This window comes from Entelurus aequoreus, linkage group LG14, assembly GCF_033978785.1.
Source record: "Entelurus aequoreus isolate RoL-2023_Sb linkage group LG14, RoL_Eaeq_v1.1, whole genome shotgun sequence".
NCBI classification, from domain to species: domain Eukaryota; kingdom Metazoa; phylum Chordata; class Actinopteri; order Syngnathiformes; family Syngnathidae; genus Entelurus; species Entelurus aequoreus.
This window is the reverse complement of record NC_084744.1, coordinates 42,432,770-42,447,749: the sequence shown is the minus strand read 5'-3', so window position 1 is coordinate 42,447,749 and position 14,980 is coordinate 42,432,770. Positions and strand designations below refer to the sequence as shown.

Here is a 14,980-nt window from a genome sequence, read left to right as displayed (position 1 = left end):
ACAAAATATGTCCTCCAGGCAAAAAAAAAAAAAAGTTTGGTTGTATATTTTTATGGTGCATTTTTGCAGCAAGTGAACCATAAAAGATGCTCTGTTGAAATACTTATTTTGATGCTCTATTTCCAGCCTCAGGTCAATACTGATTTTATTATTTAATTAAATTAAAAAAAATGTCTAAAAACGACTTCAGTCCATGCAAAAAATGCACAAAAAAAAAAGAGTTAGCTTCTCTGTTGGTGTTTATAAGGACGTGATGTCAGTCTGGTTGTCTTTGTGGAGGCTTTGCAGGTGACCGGAGGTCGCAACCACCGACCTTCCTTTAGTGTTCGGCAGTTTGTGGTCCTTTTTCCACTTCATCCTCCTGTTCTGGAACCAGATTTTAATCTGCCTCTCGGAGAGACAAAGCGTGTGGGCGATCTCGATTCTGCGTCTTCGAGTCAGGTAGCGATTAAAGTGGAACTCCTTCTCCAGCTCCAGGACCTGCTGGCGGGTGTACGCTGTTCTGGAGCGCTTGGGCTCGGGTCCGGTGTAATCCGGGTTCACTGTAAAAAAAAAAAAAAAAAAAAAAAGGAAACATGTTTTGGTTTATTTTACACCCAAATCTCCGCCGTGTGGCCTGTAGCTATAAAAAAAAAAATACTACTGTGGCCTTTGAAAGCGCTCGTAAATAGAAGCATTTACAAGCTCCAGCCGTGCGTCATGGGCGCGTAAAAGGGATGCGCTTACCCGTGGTGACGTGCACTTTCTTCATCCAGGGGGTAAACGACCGCGGGTTGCTTGACTGGGGTCCCACTTGGACTCTTTGTCGTGTTCTGCGGTCCACACGTCCGGGCTCCGGCCGCCAGGACCGACTCCCCCGGCTGGGTCGCCGCTGCAAAGGGGCTGGGCTGACCGGATCTGGCGAGGACCGCGGGCTCTGGCACGGCGTTGCAGCCGAACGCTTGCTCCGTGTAGTTGGAGCGTGGGTAGATCCCCGGGTGCTGCAGGTCAGTGCCCTGCGATGGGCTAAAGTAGTCCGAGCCCTGCTCAGGTATGTAGTTATTCTGGGAATATTCCTCGCAGGGAGGAAATTTGGGGTCCACATACTTGGAGTTGACCATATACGAACTCATGGCCATTAATTTGTGAAGGTAGAAAATACTAATTTTTCCCGAGTTGTCTTTTTTTTCTTCCTCCCTCCATAAAGCCCTCCTACTTTGGTGTCAACTGAATAAAGTTAGCGGACCATGTGACCGTGTCGGCCAATGGAGGTGACGCAGCTCCCCGCGCGGGTAAACATACAACTAAGAGCAATTTTCATCCCCTCTCAATATGCCCCTAATTGCACTCAGGGAGGAAAAATAAACCTCTCAAACATCTGCTTGCACGTTTAAAAAAAAAAAAAAAAAAAAAAAAAAAAAAGCACAGTTCCGGCCTGTGCATGAGAGAACAAAAACAACTTCAGATTTAAAAAAGAGAAAAAAAAGAGACTAGCATTGTAAAATAATATTGATATAGATGCATGGACTCAAAGTCTTGCATCTGCGCCAAGGGGAGAGAAAAAAAGAAGCCCCTCTGGTTTAAATAAAGAGTGCAGGACAATTGATGGCAACTGTCTTTGTCAAGGAGGGGGGTCATGCAAAAGTTAGCCCATCTCATCCCTTCATCCACTGCGGGGTCCTGGAAACAATTGGCCAATGGCCGCCTCTGGGAATCATTCATTAGAGACGAGAGAGGGAGGCGTGCAGCGTGCACAATGTTCCATTCCAACATGTTGCTTGATTAGTGCACATATACAGTGTATAGGTGGAATGAGGTGTCAATAAGTCGACGTTTTTTCATCGACCATATACTCCCCTAGAATCGAATCTGTGACTGTGGTTTGATCACACAAATTCGGTTCTACAGGGTATATATAGACGACGGGAGGCGTCCCTATAGGATGCGGGAAAGAGGAGTTATGAGCATGCATGCGTGGAAGACTCTTTCAAAGGTCATGCAAGTGTGTGTGTGTGTGTGTGTGTGTGTGTGTGTGTGTGTGTGTGTGTGTGTGTGTGTGTGTGTGTGTGTTTCTGCAATCTCCTTGTTTATTTTGGCCCTATTATAATGGAGTTCCTTTCACTTGACGCAGGGGGAAACGTTACAGTCCATGCAATTTATTAATATCGTCCTTTTCTTTTTAAATGCCAGAATTGGGTTTGCAATTTCATTATTTGCATTATGTGTCGACGTATTTCTTTAATCTTGCACCCAGTTTCAACTGAACATATGATGAGTTGCAGCATATCTATACTAAACATGTCTTAATCACTGCATCCTTCATTATCTTAATTATATCCCCCACATATGTCCATATATTTGTTTTCTTCCATAAAAACAATGCAGTCCACTGGATCGATACGAGGCCACTGCAGGTCACACCAAATCATTTAACAAAGTTAGACCCCAGAAAATTATTTTTCAGCCTCACTGACAGCTCAAAGGGAGCTCAAGTTCTCTGGTTGGTCATTAATATGAGCTCAGTGGCAGCTACGTGGACGCCTTTTGAACAGTTTTGCATCCAATAAAGCTTTAAAAGTGATTAATTATTCACATATCAGAAGTCGTTGTTGGTCCAAAATATTGCATAGCAAATAGTCAACATGCAAATATTAGGGCAACTTTAAAAGCTGCAATGCTTCTTCTTGAATTATTTATTTAAGGGACAAGCAGTAGAAAATGGATGAATGGATGGACTTTTATTGGGAGGCAAACTTCTCCTTATTATGTGTAAATGTTTGATATTTATCTGCCCGTGCGCATCAGATGGTCGGTGATGCTGTGCGTAATCATTTGTATTTTACGCAAAATGACACTTTGCAGGCGAACTCAACTGAATCGCTCCCAAAATTGGTTTATTTGTGACGTCATAAAAGCCCAGTCATAATTGCATCCAGGTGTGTGTTTGCAGGAGACAGCCTGACCTGCTTTTCACCTTCCCCGGGCAGCACTTGGGACAGGTCAAAGCCGGGAAGCAGCACAAAAGAATGATGGAGTCAGCGTTTTTTTCCACACCAGACTGAAGAGCTCCAGGCTCTTTTGAGTCTTTTTTTTCAGGGCTATTTGGGGGGTTTTATCAACAACAACAAAAATAACAACTGTTAGAAATAACAGTTAGAAATAAAGTAAAGTTCACATTTGGAATGACAATAAAAGGAAGTCTAAGTTTAAGACTCTTTTGAGTCTTTTTTCAGGGCTATTTGGGGGATTTGATCAACAACAACAAAATAACTGTTAGAAATAAAGTAAAGTCCAAATTTGGAATGACAATAAAAGGAAGTCTAAGTCTAACACTAAGTTAAAAGTGTTCAATCTGCAAAATTAAGGAAATAATATCCATGCTAAATTCTGCACGGTGGTTATTTTGCAGCAATTCGATTCAATTCCTGCTTGATTGTAATTAAAACGTGCAAATTATATGTTTCCATCTTATACAGGCCACGTTGTTAAACATTTTCAACATTTAGCTGCACTGTTAAAAAAAATCCTATTTTTATGGTTAATTTACTCTAAATTTCTACTGTAATTTTTCTGTTTTTTTTTAATAGTTTATAAAACTGTAGAATTGAAGACATTATCAGTAAATAAACAATCCACCTGTTATTTTAAGCAATATGCCAGTAATGACAAACTATGTATATTTCTATTTTTTTTTACAGAAAAATACCAAATTAATTATACATAGCATTTTCTGTTTTCTTAAATTACTTTCAAATTCATGTAAAATTACAGTAATTATCTTTCATTAAATATGTAGCTTGTTATATCAAAGTCTATGTCCATACTAACAATCTATGACTTTTTTGGGGGGGGGAATGCAAAAAGCAGAGAGCTATTGGAGAGCAATTAAATGAGCACTTATGCATCGAAGTATAATGCAAAATTAATTCAAAAAAATTCATGCAGTTTTAACAGGCCTCATTTGGAACAGTGAGTTGTAATAAACGTCGATTATCACCAGCAGCACACGTCATCTGCAGAGGACCACCTCCAGAAAGCACCAACTGCACTCAGGCAGGAAACTACATCCAGTCTCACTCCTATGACATCATCGCCATGCATGCAACAAACGATAAAAAAAAAAAAAAGCCACTTTACCACGATTGCACCGGTACAGCGTCACCGGTACATATTGCATCCCCAGCCCCGAGTGGTGCCCTGCATGGCCGCCGTCCGAGCCTCCATAGCTCCAAACTCCCTTTCTGGCCCATCTGGAGCCACTTGCCAGTACACAAAGAGAATTATATTTTGTCTTGTCGAGCCACCCGCCACAAAGACAACTTTAATGGCGTCACGTGTTTCCTCGCAGCCACTCACCAGCGCGCGTCGGCCCATAAATAATCCTCCAAAGTTGCACTTCCTCAATAATGGCTGCACAGCAAGGAGGGAAGGAAGGAATTAGGAATGAGGAAGGCAGGAAGTCACTGCTTGGGACACATGTCCACAATGGACCATTTTAGCACTTTTCTTCAATGGTTATTATTATTATTATCATTATTCTTACTATCACTACTCCAGAAATGTTACATTTTTAGTGGGCCAGCTCCCAGTTGCTAACCTCTGGCCCAGCAATAATCTATGACTAAAATATAAATAAAATGTATAGGCCTACATGAAAAAAAAAATTTGTTAATACAGGTATTGATATTAATCCAAGGGACGATATTATCGATGTTGGGGTTGACCTAAATGTTTTGCAAGCATACCCATAATAAATATAATTATTAATTGGATACAAATGACAACAATAGCATTATCATGATAATAAATATTAACAACATGGTATGCGCTACTGTTGCTATTATATTTATTTTCATTATAATTGTTTTTATCCTTGTACTATTATTATTATTATTATTAATAATAGTATTATTATTAATAACATAATTGTTAGAGAAATGTCATATTTTTGATGAGCCAGCTACCTGTTGCTAACCTCTGACTGGCAAAAAAATCATAATACTAGTTTTTGTTATCCTTATTACAGTAATAATAAGGATAACAAAAACTAGTATTATGATATTAATAGCCATAGTAATAATTATTATGATAATCATAATAATAATCATATATAATGCAGAATATTAACAATATTATATTTATTATAATTATTATTCTCATCATCATTATATTTGTTTTTATCCTATTATTATTATTATTATTATTATTATTATTATTATTATTATTATTATTATTATTATTATTAACATAATTCTTAGATAAATGTCACATTTTTGATGAGCACCTGTTGCTAACCTCTGGACTGGCAAAAAAATCTGCATATAAAATATAGTTCAACTATCACAGGCCTCCAGAGAACAACATGGTATTGGTAATAGATATTAGGATCGATCCACCAGTCAAACTCATTGACCTGAGTGCTTTGCTTTGTGAGCTGGCCCATGATAATTAGTATTACCTTAATAAGGATAACAAAAACTAGTATTATGATATTAATAGCCATAGTAATAATGATTATGATAACCATAATAATAATCATAAATAATGCAGAACATTAACAATATTATATTTATTATAATTATTATTATCGTCATCATTATAATTGTTTTTATCCTTGTATTATTATTATTATTATTATTATTATTATTATTATTATTATTATTAACATAATTGTTAGAGAAATTTCACATTTTTGATGAGCCAGCTACCTGTTGCTAACCTCTGGACTGGCAAAAAAAATCTGCATATAAAATATAGTTAAATTATTACAGGCCTCCAGAGAAAAACATGGTATCGATAGTAGATATTAGGATCGATCCACCAGTCAAACTCATTGACCTGAGTGCTTTGCTTTGTGAGCTGGCCCATGATAATTATTAGTACTTTAATAAGGACAACAAAAACTAGTATTATGATATTAATAGCTATATCCATCCATCCATCCATCCATTTTTTACAGCTTGTCCCTTTCGGGGTCGCGGGGGGTCGCTGGAGCCTATCTCAGCTGCGTTTCGGGCGGAAGGCAGGGTACACCCTGGACAAGTCGATTAATAGCTATATTAATAATGATTATTATAACCATCATAATAATCATAAATAATGCAGAATATTAACAATATTATATGTATTATAATTATTATTATCATCATCATTATAATTGTTTTTATCCTTGTACTATTATTATTATTATTATTATTATTATTATTATTATTATTATTATTATTATTATTATTAAACATAATTGTTAGAGAAATGTCACATTTTTGATGAACTATCTACCTGTTGCTAACCTCTGGATAGGCAAAAAATCTGCATGTAAAATATGGTTCAACTTGACAGGCCTCCAGAGAACAACATGGTATTGGTAATAGATATTAGGATCGATCCACCAGTCAAACTCATTGACCTGAGTGCTTTGCTTTGTGAGCTGGCCCATGATAATTATTGTTACTTTAATAAGGATAACAAAAACAAGTATTATGATTTTATTAGCCATAGTAATAATGATTATGATAACCATAATATAAATCATAAATATTGCAGAACATTAACAATATTATATTTATTATAATTATTATTATCATCATCATTATAATTGTTTTTATCATTGTATTATTATTATTATTATTATTATTATTATTATTATTAACATAATTGTTAGAGATATTTCACATTTTTTGATGAGCCAGCTACCTGTTGCTAACCTCTGGACTGGCAAAAAAAATCTGCATATAAAATATAGTTAAATTATTACAGGCCTCCAGAGAATAACATGGTATCGATAGTAGATATTAGGATCGACCCACCAGTCAAACTCATTGACCTGAGTGCTTTGCTTTGTGAGCTGGCCCATGATAATTATTATTACTTTCATAAGGATAACAAAAACTAATATTATGATATTAATAGCCATAGTAATAATCATTATGATTATCATAATAATAATCATAAATAATGCAGAACATTAAGAATATTATATTTATTATAATTATTATTATCATCATCATTATAATTGTTTTTATCATTGTACTATGATTATTATTATTATAATTTTTTTTAATAACATCATTGTTAGAGAAATGTCACATATCTGATGAGCCAGCTACCTGTTGCTAACCTCTGGACCGGCAAAAAAATCAGCATATAAAATATACCGGTAGTTCAACTATGACAGGCCTCCAGAGAACAACATGGTATCGATAATAGATATTAGGATCGATCCACCAGTCAAACACATTGACCTGAGTGCTTTGCTTTGTGAGCTGGCCCATGATAATTATTAGTACTTAAATAAGGATAACAACAACTAGTGTTATTATATTAATAGCCATAGTAATAATCATTATTATAATCATAATAATAATCATAAATAATGCACAACATAAAAAATAATATATTAATTATTATTATTATTATCATCATCATTATAATTGTTTTTATCATTTTACTATTGTTAATATTATTATTATTATTATTATTATTGTTATTATTATTAACATAATAGTTAGAGAAATGTCACATTTTTGATGAGCCAGCTACTTGTTGCTAACCTCTGGACTGGCAAAAAAAAATCTGCATATAAAATATGACAGGCCTCCTGAGAACAACACGGTATCGGTAACAGATATTAGGATCGATCCACCAGTCAAACTCATTGACCTGAGTGCTTGGCTTTGTGAGCTGGCCCATGATAATTATTAGTACTTTAATAAGGATAACAACAACTAGTATTATGATATTAATAACCCTAGTAATAATCATTATGATAATCATAATAATAATCATAAATAATGCAGATTATTAACAATATCATATTTATTATAATTATTTGTATGTTCATTATATTGTTAGCATTATGAGTAATGTAAACAAAAATTATTGGCCAGCTACCTGTTGCTTACATCTAGCCTGGCGAGAATCTATGTATAAAATATAATTAAAATATGTATGCCTACTAAAAAAACATGACATCAGCTAAACTGATATTGGGATCGATCCACTCACCAATAGTATTGACGTTGACCCGACTGCTTTGCCAGCAGGCACATAATACAGTAATAATGGATAATTTAATAATAATAATAATAATAATAATACAATAATGATCTGTATTATTGTTGCTATATATTATCATATTATTTATTAGTATTATTTGTATTAATATTAATTATTGATTTACTGTTATTACTATTAGATTATTAGAGTAGCAGTAACCGTATTATAGTATGTATAGTTTTAATTTCATACAACATATCCATCTATTATCTTTAGCTGTCATCCATATATCTTACACTTTATCCTGCATGTTTTTTTTTTGCTTTGTCCACATGTATTTACACAAGTCAAACAACAAGTGGTGATTTCCTTTGGAACCGCATAAACACACGCACACACACACACACACACACACACACACACACACACACACACACACACACACACACGCACACACACAAACACACGCACACACACGCACACACACGCACACACGGACGCACATCCACAGTGGCTGCAGACGACTGTCCCCTATAAAGCAAGCAGTCACATGGCCACGCGTCTCAGCCAATCAGAGCGCAGTTTCATTGGTCCAACGCGCCAGACTGTTGGACAACAGCGCCCCCTGCCGGATGTTAGCAGGTTGGCCCAGTTTCCCAAACCTTAACCACTGCTGGGGAAAAAACATGATCCCAGCAGAGCTAAATGTACAAATATGGACTTTAACGTTATAATCACCCCTTAAAGGAGACAACTTCTCAAAGTGTAATTCAAGAATTGCTTTAAATAGTCAGACATGTTTGTTAATATGTTCTGTATTGGAGTAACTAATGCTTTTTTTAGGCTTCAAGTGCAGGCCTTTCCTCCAAAACATGTTTTTTTTAGCATGCAACTGAATACATCACAATGATAATGTTTAAAAATGCGTCGTAGCAATCGGTAAATATTTCGTTTCTGCACTAATTTATTTGTCAATTAGAAGTATAGTTTCATTCCTAATCAATGCACATAGAAGTGAGCTTATAAATGCATATATAACGTTTAAAATGACTCGTAGCAATCAGTAAATATTTCGTTTCTGCACTCATTTATTTGTCAATTAGAAGTATACTTTCATTCCTAATCAATGCACATAGAAGTAAGCATATAAATGCATATATTAGCTAAGTGTGTAAAGAAATAAATGCCCAAGCGTGTAAAAAAATGTGTGTATTCCCAGGCTGCGTGTGCGTCAACGTGCAAGAGGCTCCATTTTGCCGCATTGCAGCAAGGCAGTAAATACTTTCGCAGCTGCCTGTCAGACACCAGTGAAATACTGTCTTTGTTCAATTGGCCGCCATCTCTTCACGCAGATGGGAAAAAAAACAGCTAAGAAAACCAACACTTCCTCCAACAACAACAAAAAAAGAACAGACTGGAATTTGGAGCGAAATGTGTGCGTTTTGTTGCAGCAATGTGATTAAAAGCACATATATATACACATATATATATACACATATATATGTGGGGTGAGCAGCTGTACCAACATGCACTTTTATTCAGATATTGCATGTGAAATTACACGGGATTTAAAAAAAAAAACATCCAAGAATAGTCCAGACAGACATGAGCAATCGATTGCAAAAGGCATATCTTGCACAACTATTATAGGGTTGCGTGCGTAATACCAACATTACGCACGTCATTGTAACTTAGCATTTAAACAACTTTGCCATCGAGCGTTACTTTGATAGCAACAGGAAGCTGTGGCACAGAAAGAAAGAAAAAAAAGAATGCAAATACTCACAAATAGCAGGACGATAATCCATGTTTAGTCGTCGATTCGGGGCCATTTTCTGCAGAGGAGGGAGCCTGCCGGGGAGTTGGTCTCGCAGCTCCGCGGTGTGATCCCAGACCTGGATGGAGCGCATGACTGGCACTTTTTAAAGAAGGCTTTGGAGCGCGTATGGACGCAGAATGAGGTGATGGAGAGAGGAGGAGGAGGGGGGGACAGGGGGGGACAGGAGAGGGGTGGGGTGGTGGTGGTGGTGGTGGTGGGGTTTGCGCCTGGGAAATGAGGACCGAGGACGCTTGCAGCCTCTCACACATGACCACCGGCGTCCAATGGCAGGCCGCGGAAACACATAAAAGCGTCTACTGCCCCAAGTTGTAAATTGTCCTCTCACAAAAAAAGGAATTTCCACCGCAGTAACTCTTCCTACTTTTTTGGCGCATAAAGGCGAGAGGGGCACGCCGCGTCTTTTAGAGGAAAACAAAAGTCCCCCCCCCCCCCCCCCCTTCCCCCCATTTTGGCTTCCAATCCCTTTTAAGTGTAACCAACAAAATATGTAAGTCCAACAATCATTTCCATGGAATGCATCTGTTAAATGTATTGTGAAGAAAACGACGGTGCGTAAACCCAAATAAGTCTTTTCTTTTGCCACATTCAAATTACACGACCGGGTTTTACAAGAAAAAAAAAGAAAGAAAAAAAAAGTGGTGAATATTTTATTTCTCAATGTCTAAAAATGTGCTGGTGTCCTGTTGCGTGATTTTTTTTTTCCCTCTCCAAATAACTATGACGTATATCTGCAGGATGCTTCTTTTTTTCCTGTCTTATGCCGCACTGCGGGCCTTGTACGTGCGTGGATGCATGCGTGTGCGTGTGTTTGTGTGTGCGCGTGTGTGTGCGTGTGTGTGTGTGTGTGTGTGTGTGTGTCTGTGTGTGTGTGTGTGTGTGTGTGTGTGTGTGTGTGTGTGTGTGTGACAAAACACAAGTCTGCTGTAACCAAGGATACCATTTTCCAAAATTAATAAAAAAATGTTTGATGGGAACTAGACAGCAATTGCATAAACAAAGAACATGAATGTGTGTGTGTGTGTGTGTGTGTGTGTGTGTGTGTGTGTGTGTGTGTGTGTGTGTGTGTGTGTGTGTGTGTGTGTGTGTGTGTGTGTGTGTGTGTGTGTGTGTGTGTGTGTGTGTGTGTGTGTGTGTGTGTGATTTACTGGTATTGGAAACAATCTTTACAAAATAATACAGGCTCTTCTTTATTTATAGTCTCAATCTATGTCTTTCCAAATCTGTAAACAACAATATATATATTATATATAATTTTATTTTATTATATATATATATATATATATATATATATATATATATATATATATATATATATACTATATATATATATATATATATATATATAATAAAATAAAAATTATTATATATATATATATATATATATATATATACACACATATATATATATATATATATATATATATATATATATATATATATATATATATATATATATATATATATATATATATATATATATATATATATATATACATATATAAAAAAAAGAAAAATAATATGGTTGTGTCATTTAATTTACATATATTACATATTTTAATAATAATAATAATAATATATATATATATTTTTTTTATTTTTTTTTGTATTTATTTTCTAATCTTATAGTTACCGCCCACTCGCTGAAATAAGTAAATGCAATTTGTAAAAAAAAAATGGGTTGGTAGTATTTTATCAATGTTTTAAAAAAAAAAAAAATAGTAACATTTATAAATGTTATGTACATCAGAATAATATATATATTTTGAAATTAAATTATATGACACTTTCGTAAGGATCATTTACTCTTGTTTGATTGGCTGAAAGAAATCACGTGGCCCTTTTGGTTTTGGCCTATAGTCATAAAAACAAGAAACAAAAGAAAACATTTCAGAATCAGAATACCTTTTATTGTCATTGCATGGAAACAACGAAATTGAACAGCAATCCAGCTCGGTGCTTTTAAAACAACCTACATAAAATAATCTTAAGACAACAAACAATAATAAAAAATAAATACAAACTTAATAAAAAAAAAAAGGGTAAAAACATATTGCACAGCAGATCGCTATCAGAGTTAAGCAAGTTAATAAAGTGGTGAGTGTTCATTGTGTTAATGTTTTTAAATTTGAAACACGTATGTTTCAAGCAAATGACTAAATAACCAAAAGTACAACACTGTTCATTTTGGCTAATCATCCAAATCAAATACGCACATGGTGAATAAAACTACATTTGTAGCTTGCTTGGTTGATGATAACAGTGTTTTTATCACTCATATGTGGTTTAAAATACTTTTATCTTGTTTTACAATAATACTTAAAGGCTCTTTTAAAATGTGTTGCATGACGTCAAAAGAGTGCGCCTGCTCTCGGTATGTCACTTTGCTTTCATAAACACAATTGATAGGCGCCAACATATGACGTCACAGATAGAATGACGCCAGCCTGCTTTTTAAAAATATTTTTAATTCCAAGTTGTCTTATAAGTGCTTAATGATTGATAATGTACTTTTATAAAAATAAACTCACTTCTTTGGAAACATAAATTGTACTTATTTTCTTTGAATAGTCGTTCACCTTTTTATCTTGTCACGTTTGAAAATAATTTTAATTAATTGATTAACGCTGAATGGCAATAGTTACCCAGTTAGTCAAATAACGAACCCAAACACTTTAAACTTTGAAGTTTTAATCCATATATTGTCGTTGTTTCTCACACTTTACAATACACATTTAATTCGTATAATTAATAATGTAATTTACAATGCACTGCTTTTATATTTCCTGTTTTTAATATTATTACTTTGAACTGTTTTATATTTTAATTGTTTTTTTATCATGTAAAGCGTCTTTGAGTACTCTGAAAAGCGCTATACCAAATAAAATGTATTATTATTATTATCAATTTATTGATTCCTTGCAGAGGCGTGCATATTTCCATACAATATATAGATCAGGGGTCACCAACGCGGTGCCCGCGGGCACCAGGTCGCCCGTAAGGACCAGATGAGTAGCCCGCTGGCATGTTCTAAACATAGCTCAAATAGCAGCACTTACCAGTGAGCTGCCTCTATTTTTTACATTTTATTTATTTACTAGCAAGCTGGTCTCGCTTTGCCCGACATTTTTAAATCTAAGAGAGACAAAACTCAAATAGAATTTGAAAATCCAAGAAAATATTTTAAAGACTTGGTCTCCACTTGTTTAAATAAATTCATTGTTTTTTTTACTTTGCTTCTTATAACTTTCAAAAAGACAATTTTAGAGAAAAAATACAACCTTAAAAATGATTTTAGGATTTTTAAACACATATACCTTTTTACTTTTTATATTCCTTCCTCTTCTTTCCTGACAATTTAAATCAATGTTCAAGTAAATATATTTTTTTTATTTTAAAGAATAATAAATACTTTTTAATTTAATTCTTCATTTTAGCTTCTGTTTTTTCGACGAAGAATATTTGTGAAATATTTCTTCAAACTTATTATGATTAAAATTTAAAAAAAATATTCTGGAAAATCTAGAAAATCTGTAGAATCAAATTTAAATCTTATTTCAAAGTCTTTTGAATTTCTTTTAAAATTTTTGTTCTGGAAAATCTAGAAGAAATAATGATTTGTCCTTGTTAGAAATATAGCTTGGTCCAATTTGTTATAAATTCTAACAAAGTGTAGATTGGATTTTAACCTATTTAAAACATGTCATCAAAATTCTAAAATTAATCTTAATCAGGAAAACTTACTAATGATGTTCCATAAATTATTTTTTTAAGTTTTTCTCTTCTTTATTTCGGTTGAATTTTGAATTTTAAAGAGTCGAAATTGAAGATAAACTGTGTTTAAAAATTTAATTGTCAATTTTTTCGTGTTTTCTTCTCTTTTAAACCGTTCAATTAAGTGTAAATATCATTAATTATTAATAATAACATAGAGTTAAAGGTAAATTGAGCAAATTGGCTATTTCTGGCAATTTATTTAAGTGTGTATCAAACTGGTAGCCCTTCGCATTAATCAGTACCCAAGAAGTAGCTCTTGGTTTCAAAAAGGTTGGTGACCCCTGATATAGATGAACACAAAAAAAAATAGGAATGAAACATTTCAAAGTGATAAATACATGAAAAACGTCAATAAATAAAATAAAAATTCAAACACACACATTGTGAATTATTATAATATAATACGATAAATGTTCCCTTTCTATCTACAAATGATATATTCGATTCAAGCAAATTGCCAATTTATCTTGCAATATTAGCAACATGTTCAACATTATAATTTGTCTGTAAGTAATATGCTGGAAGAGCTTGCATTTGTCCCTGTTAACGTTTTATGAGCCTTGAGTAAAGAGTCATTGGGGTGGAGAGCAAATAAAGCAGCATCATGACTTGTTGGTGGTCCGCGCAGCAAACGAGCCACATGCGAGTCGTCCTGATTGGCAAACAGTGGGTTAATGGCAGAAAAAGACAAAATGTTTCGTCCAGTCAACCAAATTTGTTTTCATTTTTCCTGCAAGGTTCGCAGGTCACCATCATTATGGAAAATAATACAGAAGTTCTAATTTATTATTTGACTGCTGCATGATTTTATATTTCATGCAGTGGTCATTAGCCGCCTTGAGAAATGTATTCTCATGACACTCGTCGCTTTTATGACAATGAGTAGTGATGACCCCTGCACACACTGCATGGTGATCATCTTTTATTCTTTCTCTGCACACAAATGTGGGACAAAAAGGGAAAGACACACCCAAAAAATAATATAAATACATTGGTTACACACACACACACACACACACACACACACACACACACACACACACACACACACACACACACATATATATATATATATATATATATATATATATATATATATATATATATATATATATATATATATATATATATATATATATATATATATATATATATATATATATATATATATATATATGGCTTTTTACGCACTAAAAAATGCTGGGTTATTTGGATAACCCAATTTATGAGTTGCGAGTGTTAGGTTAGATTTTTGAGTTATTTTATGGAGAGCAATTAATTTTTTGGGTTATAGGGGAATTATTTTAAATCAATTTCGGGATTTTCCAAACTATGAACCATTTTTGGGTTGTTTTTTTATTTTTATTAAAAAGGTACTTTTTTCTTGAAGGG

At 34.2% G+C, this 14,980-nt stretch overlaps 2 protein-coding genes across 3 annotated transcripts in view; one reads left to right on the top strand and one right to left on the bottom strand.

Moving 5' to 3' along the window:
- hoxd4a (homeobox D4a) overlaps positions 1 to 1,273 on the bottom strand; it is a 2,176-nt gene extending 903 nt beyond the window's left edge. The window contains 3 exon segments of the mRNA XM_062069927.1: positions 1 to 542; positions 727 to 757; positions 759 to 1,273. The exon segment at positions 1 to 542 is cut by the window's left edge and continues 903 nt beyond it. Coding sequence (XP_061925911.1) covers positions 241 to 542; positions 727 to 757; positions 759 to 1,118 — 693 coding nt within the window. The 5' untranslated portion in view covers positions 1,119 to 1,273 and the 3' untranslated portion in view covers positions 1 to 240.
- Positions 1 to 14,980, top strand: part of lnpa (limb and neural patterns a) — a 176,751-nt gene that overhangs the window by 38,595 nt on the left and 123,176 nt on the right. The window lies entirely within an intron of this gene.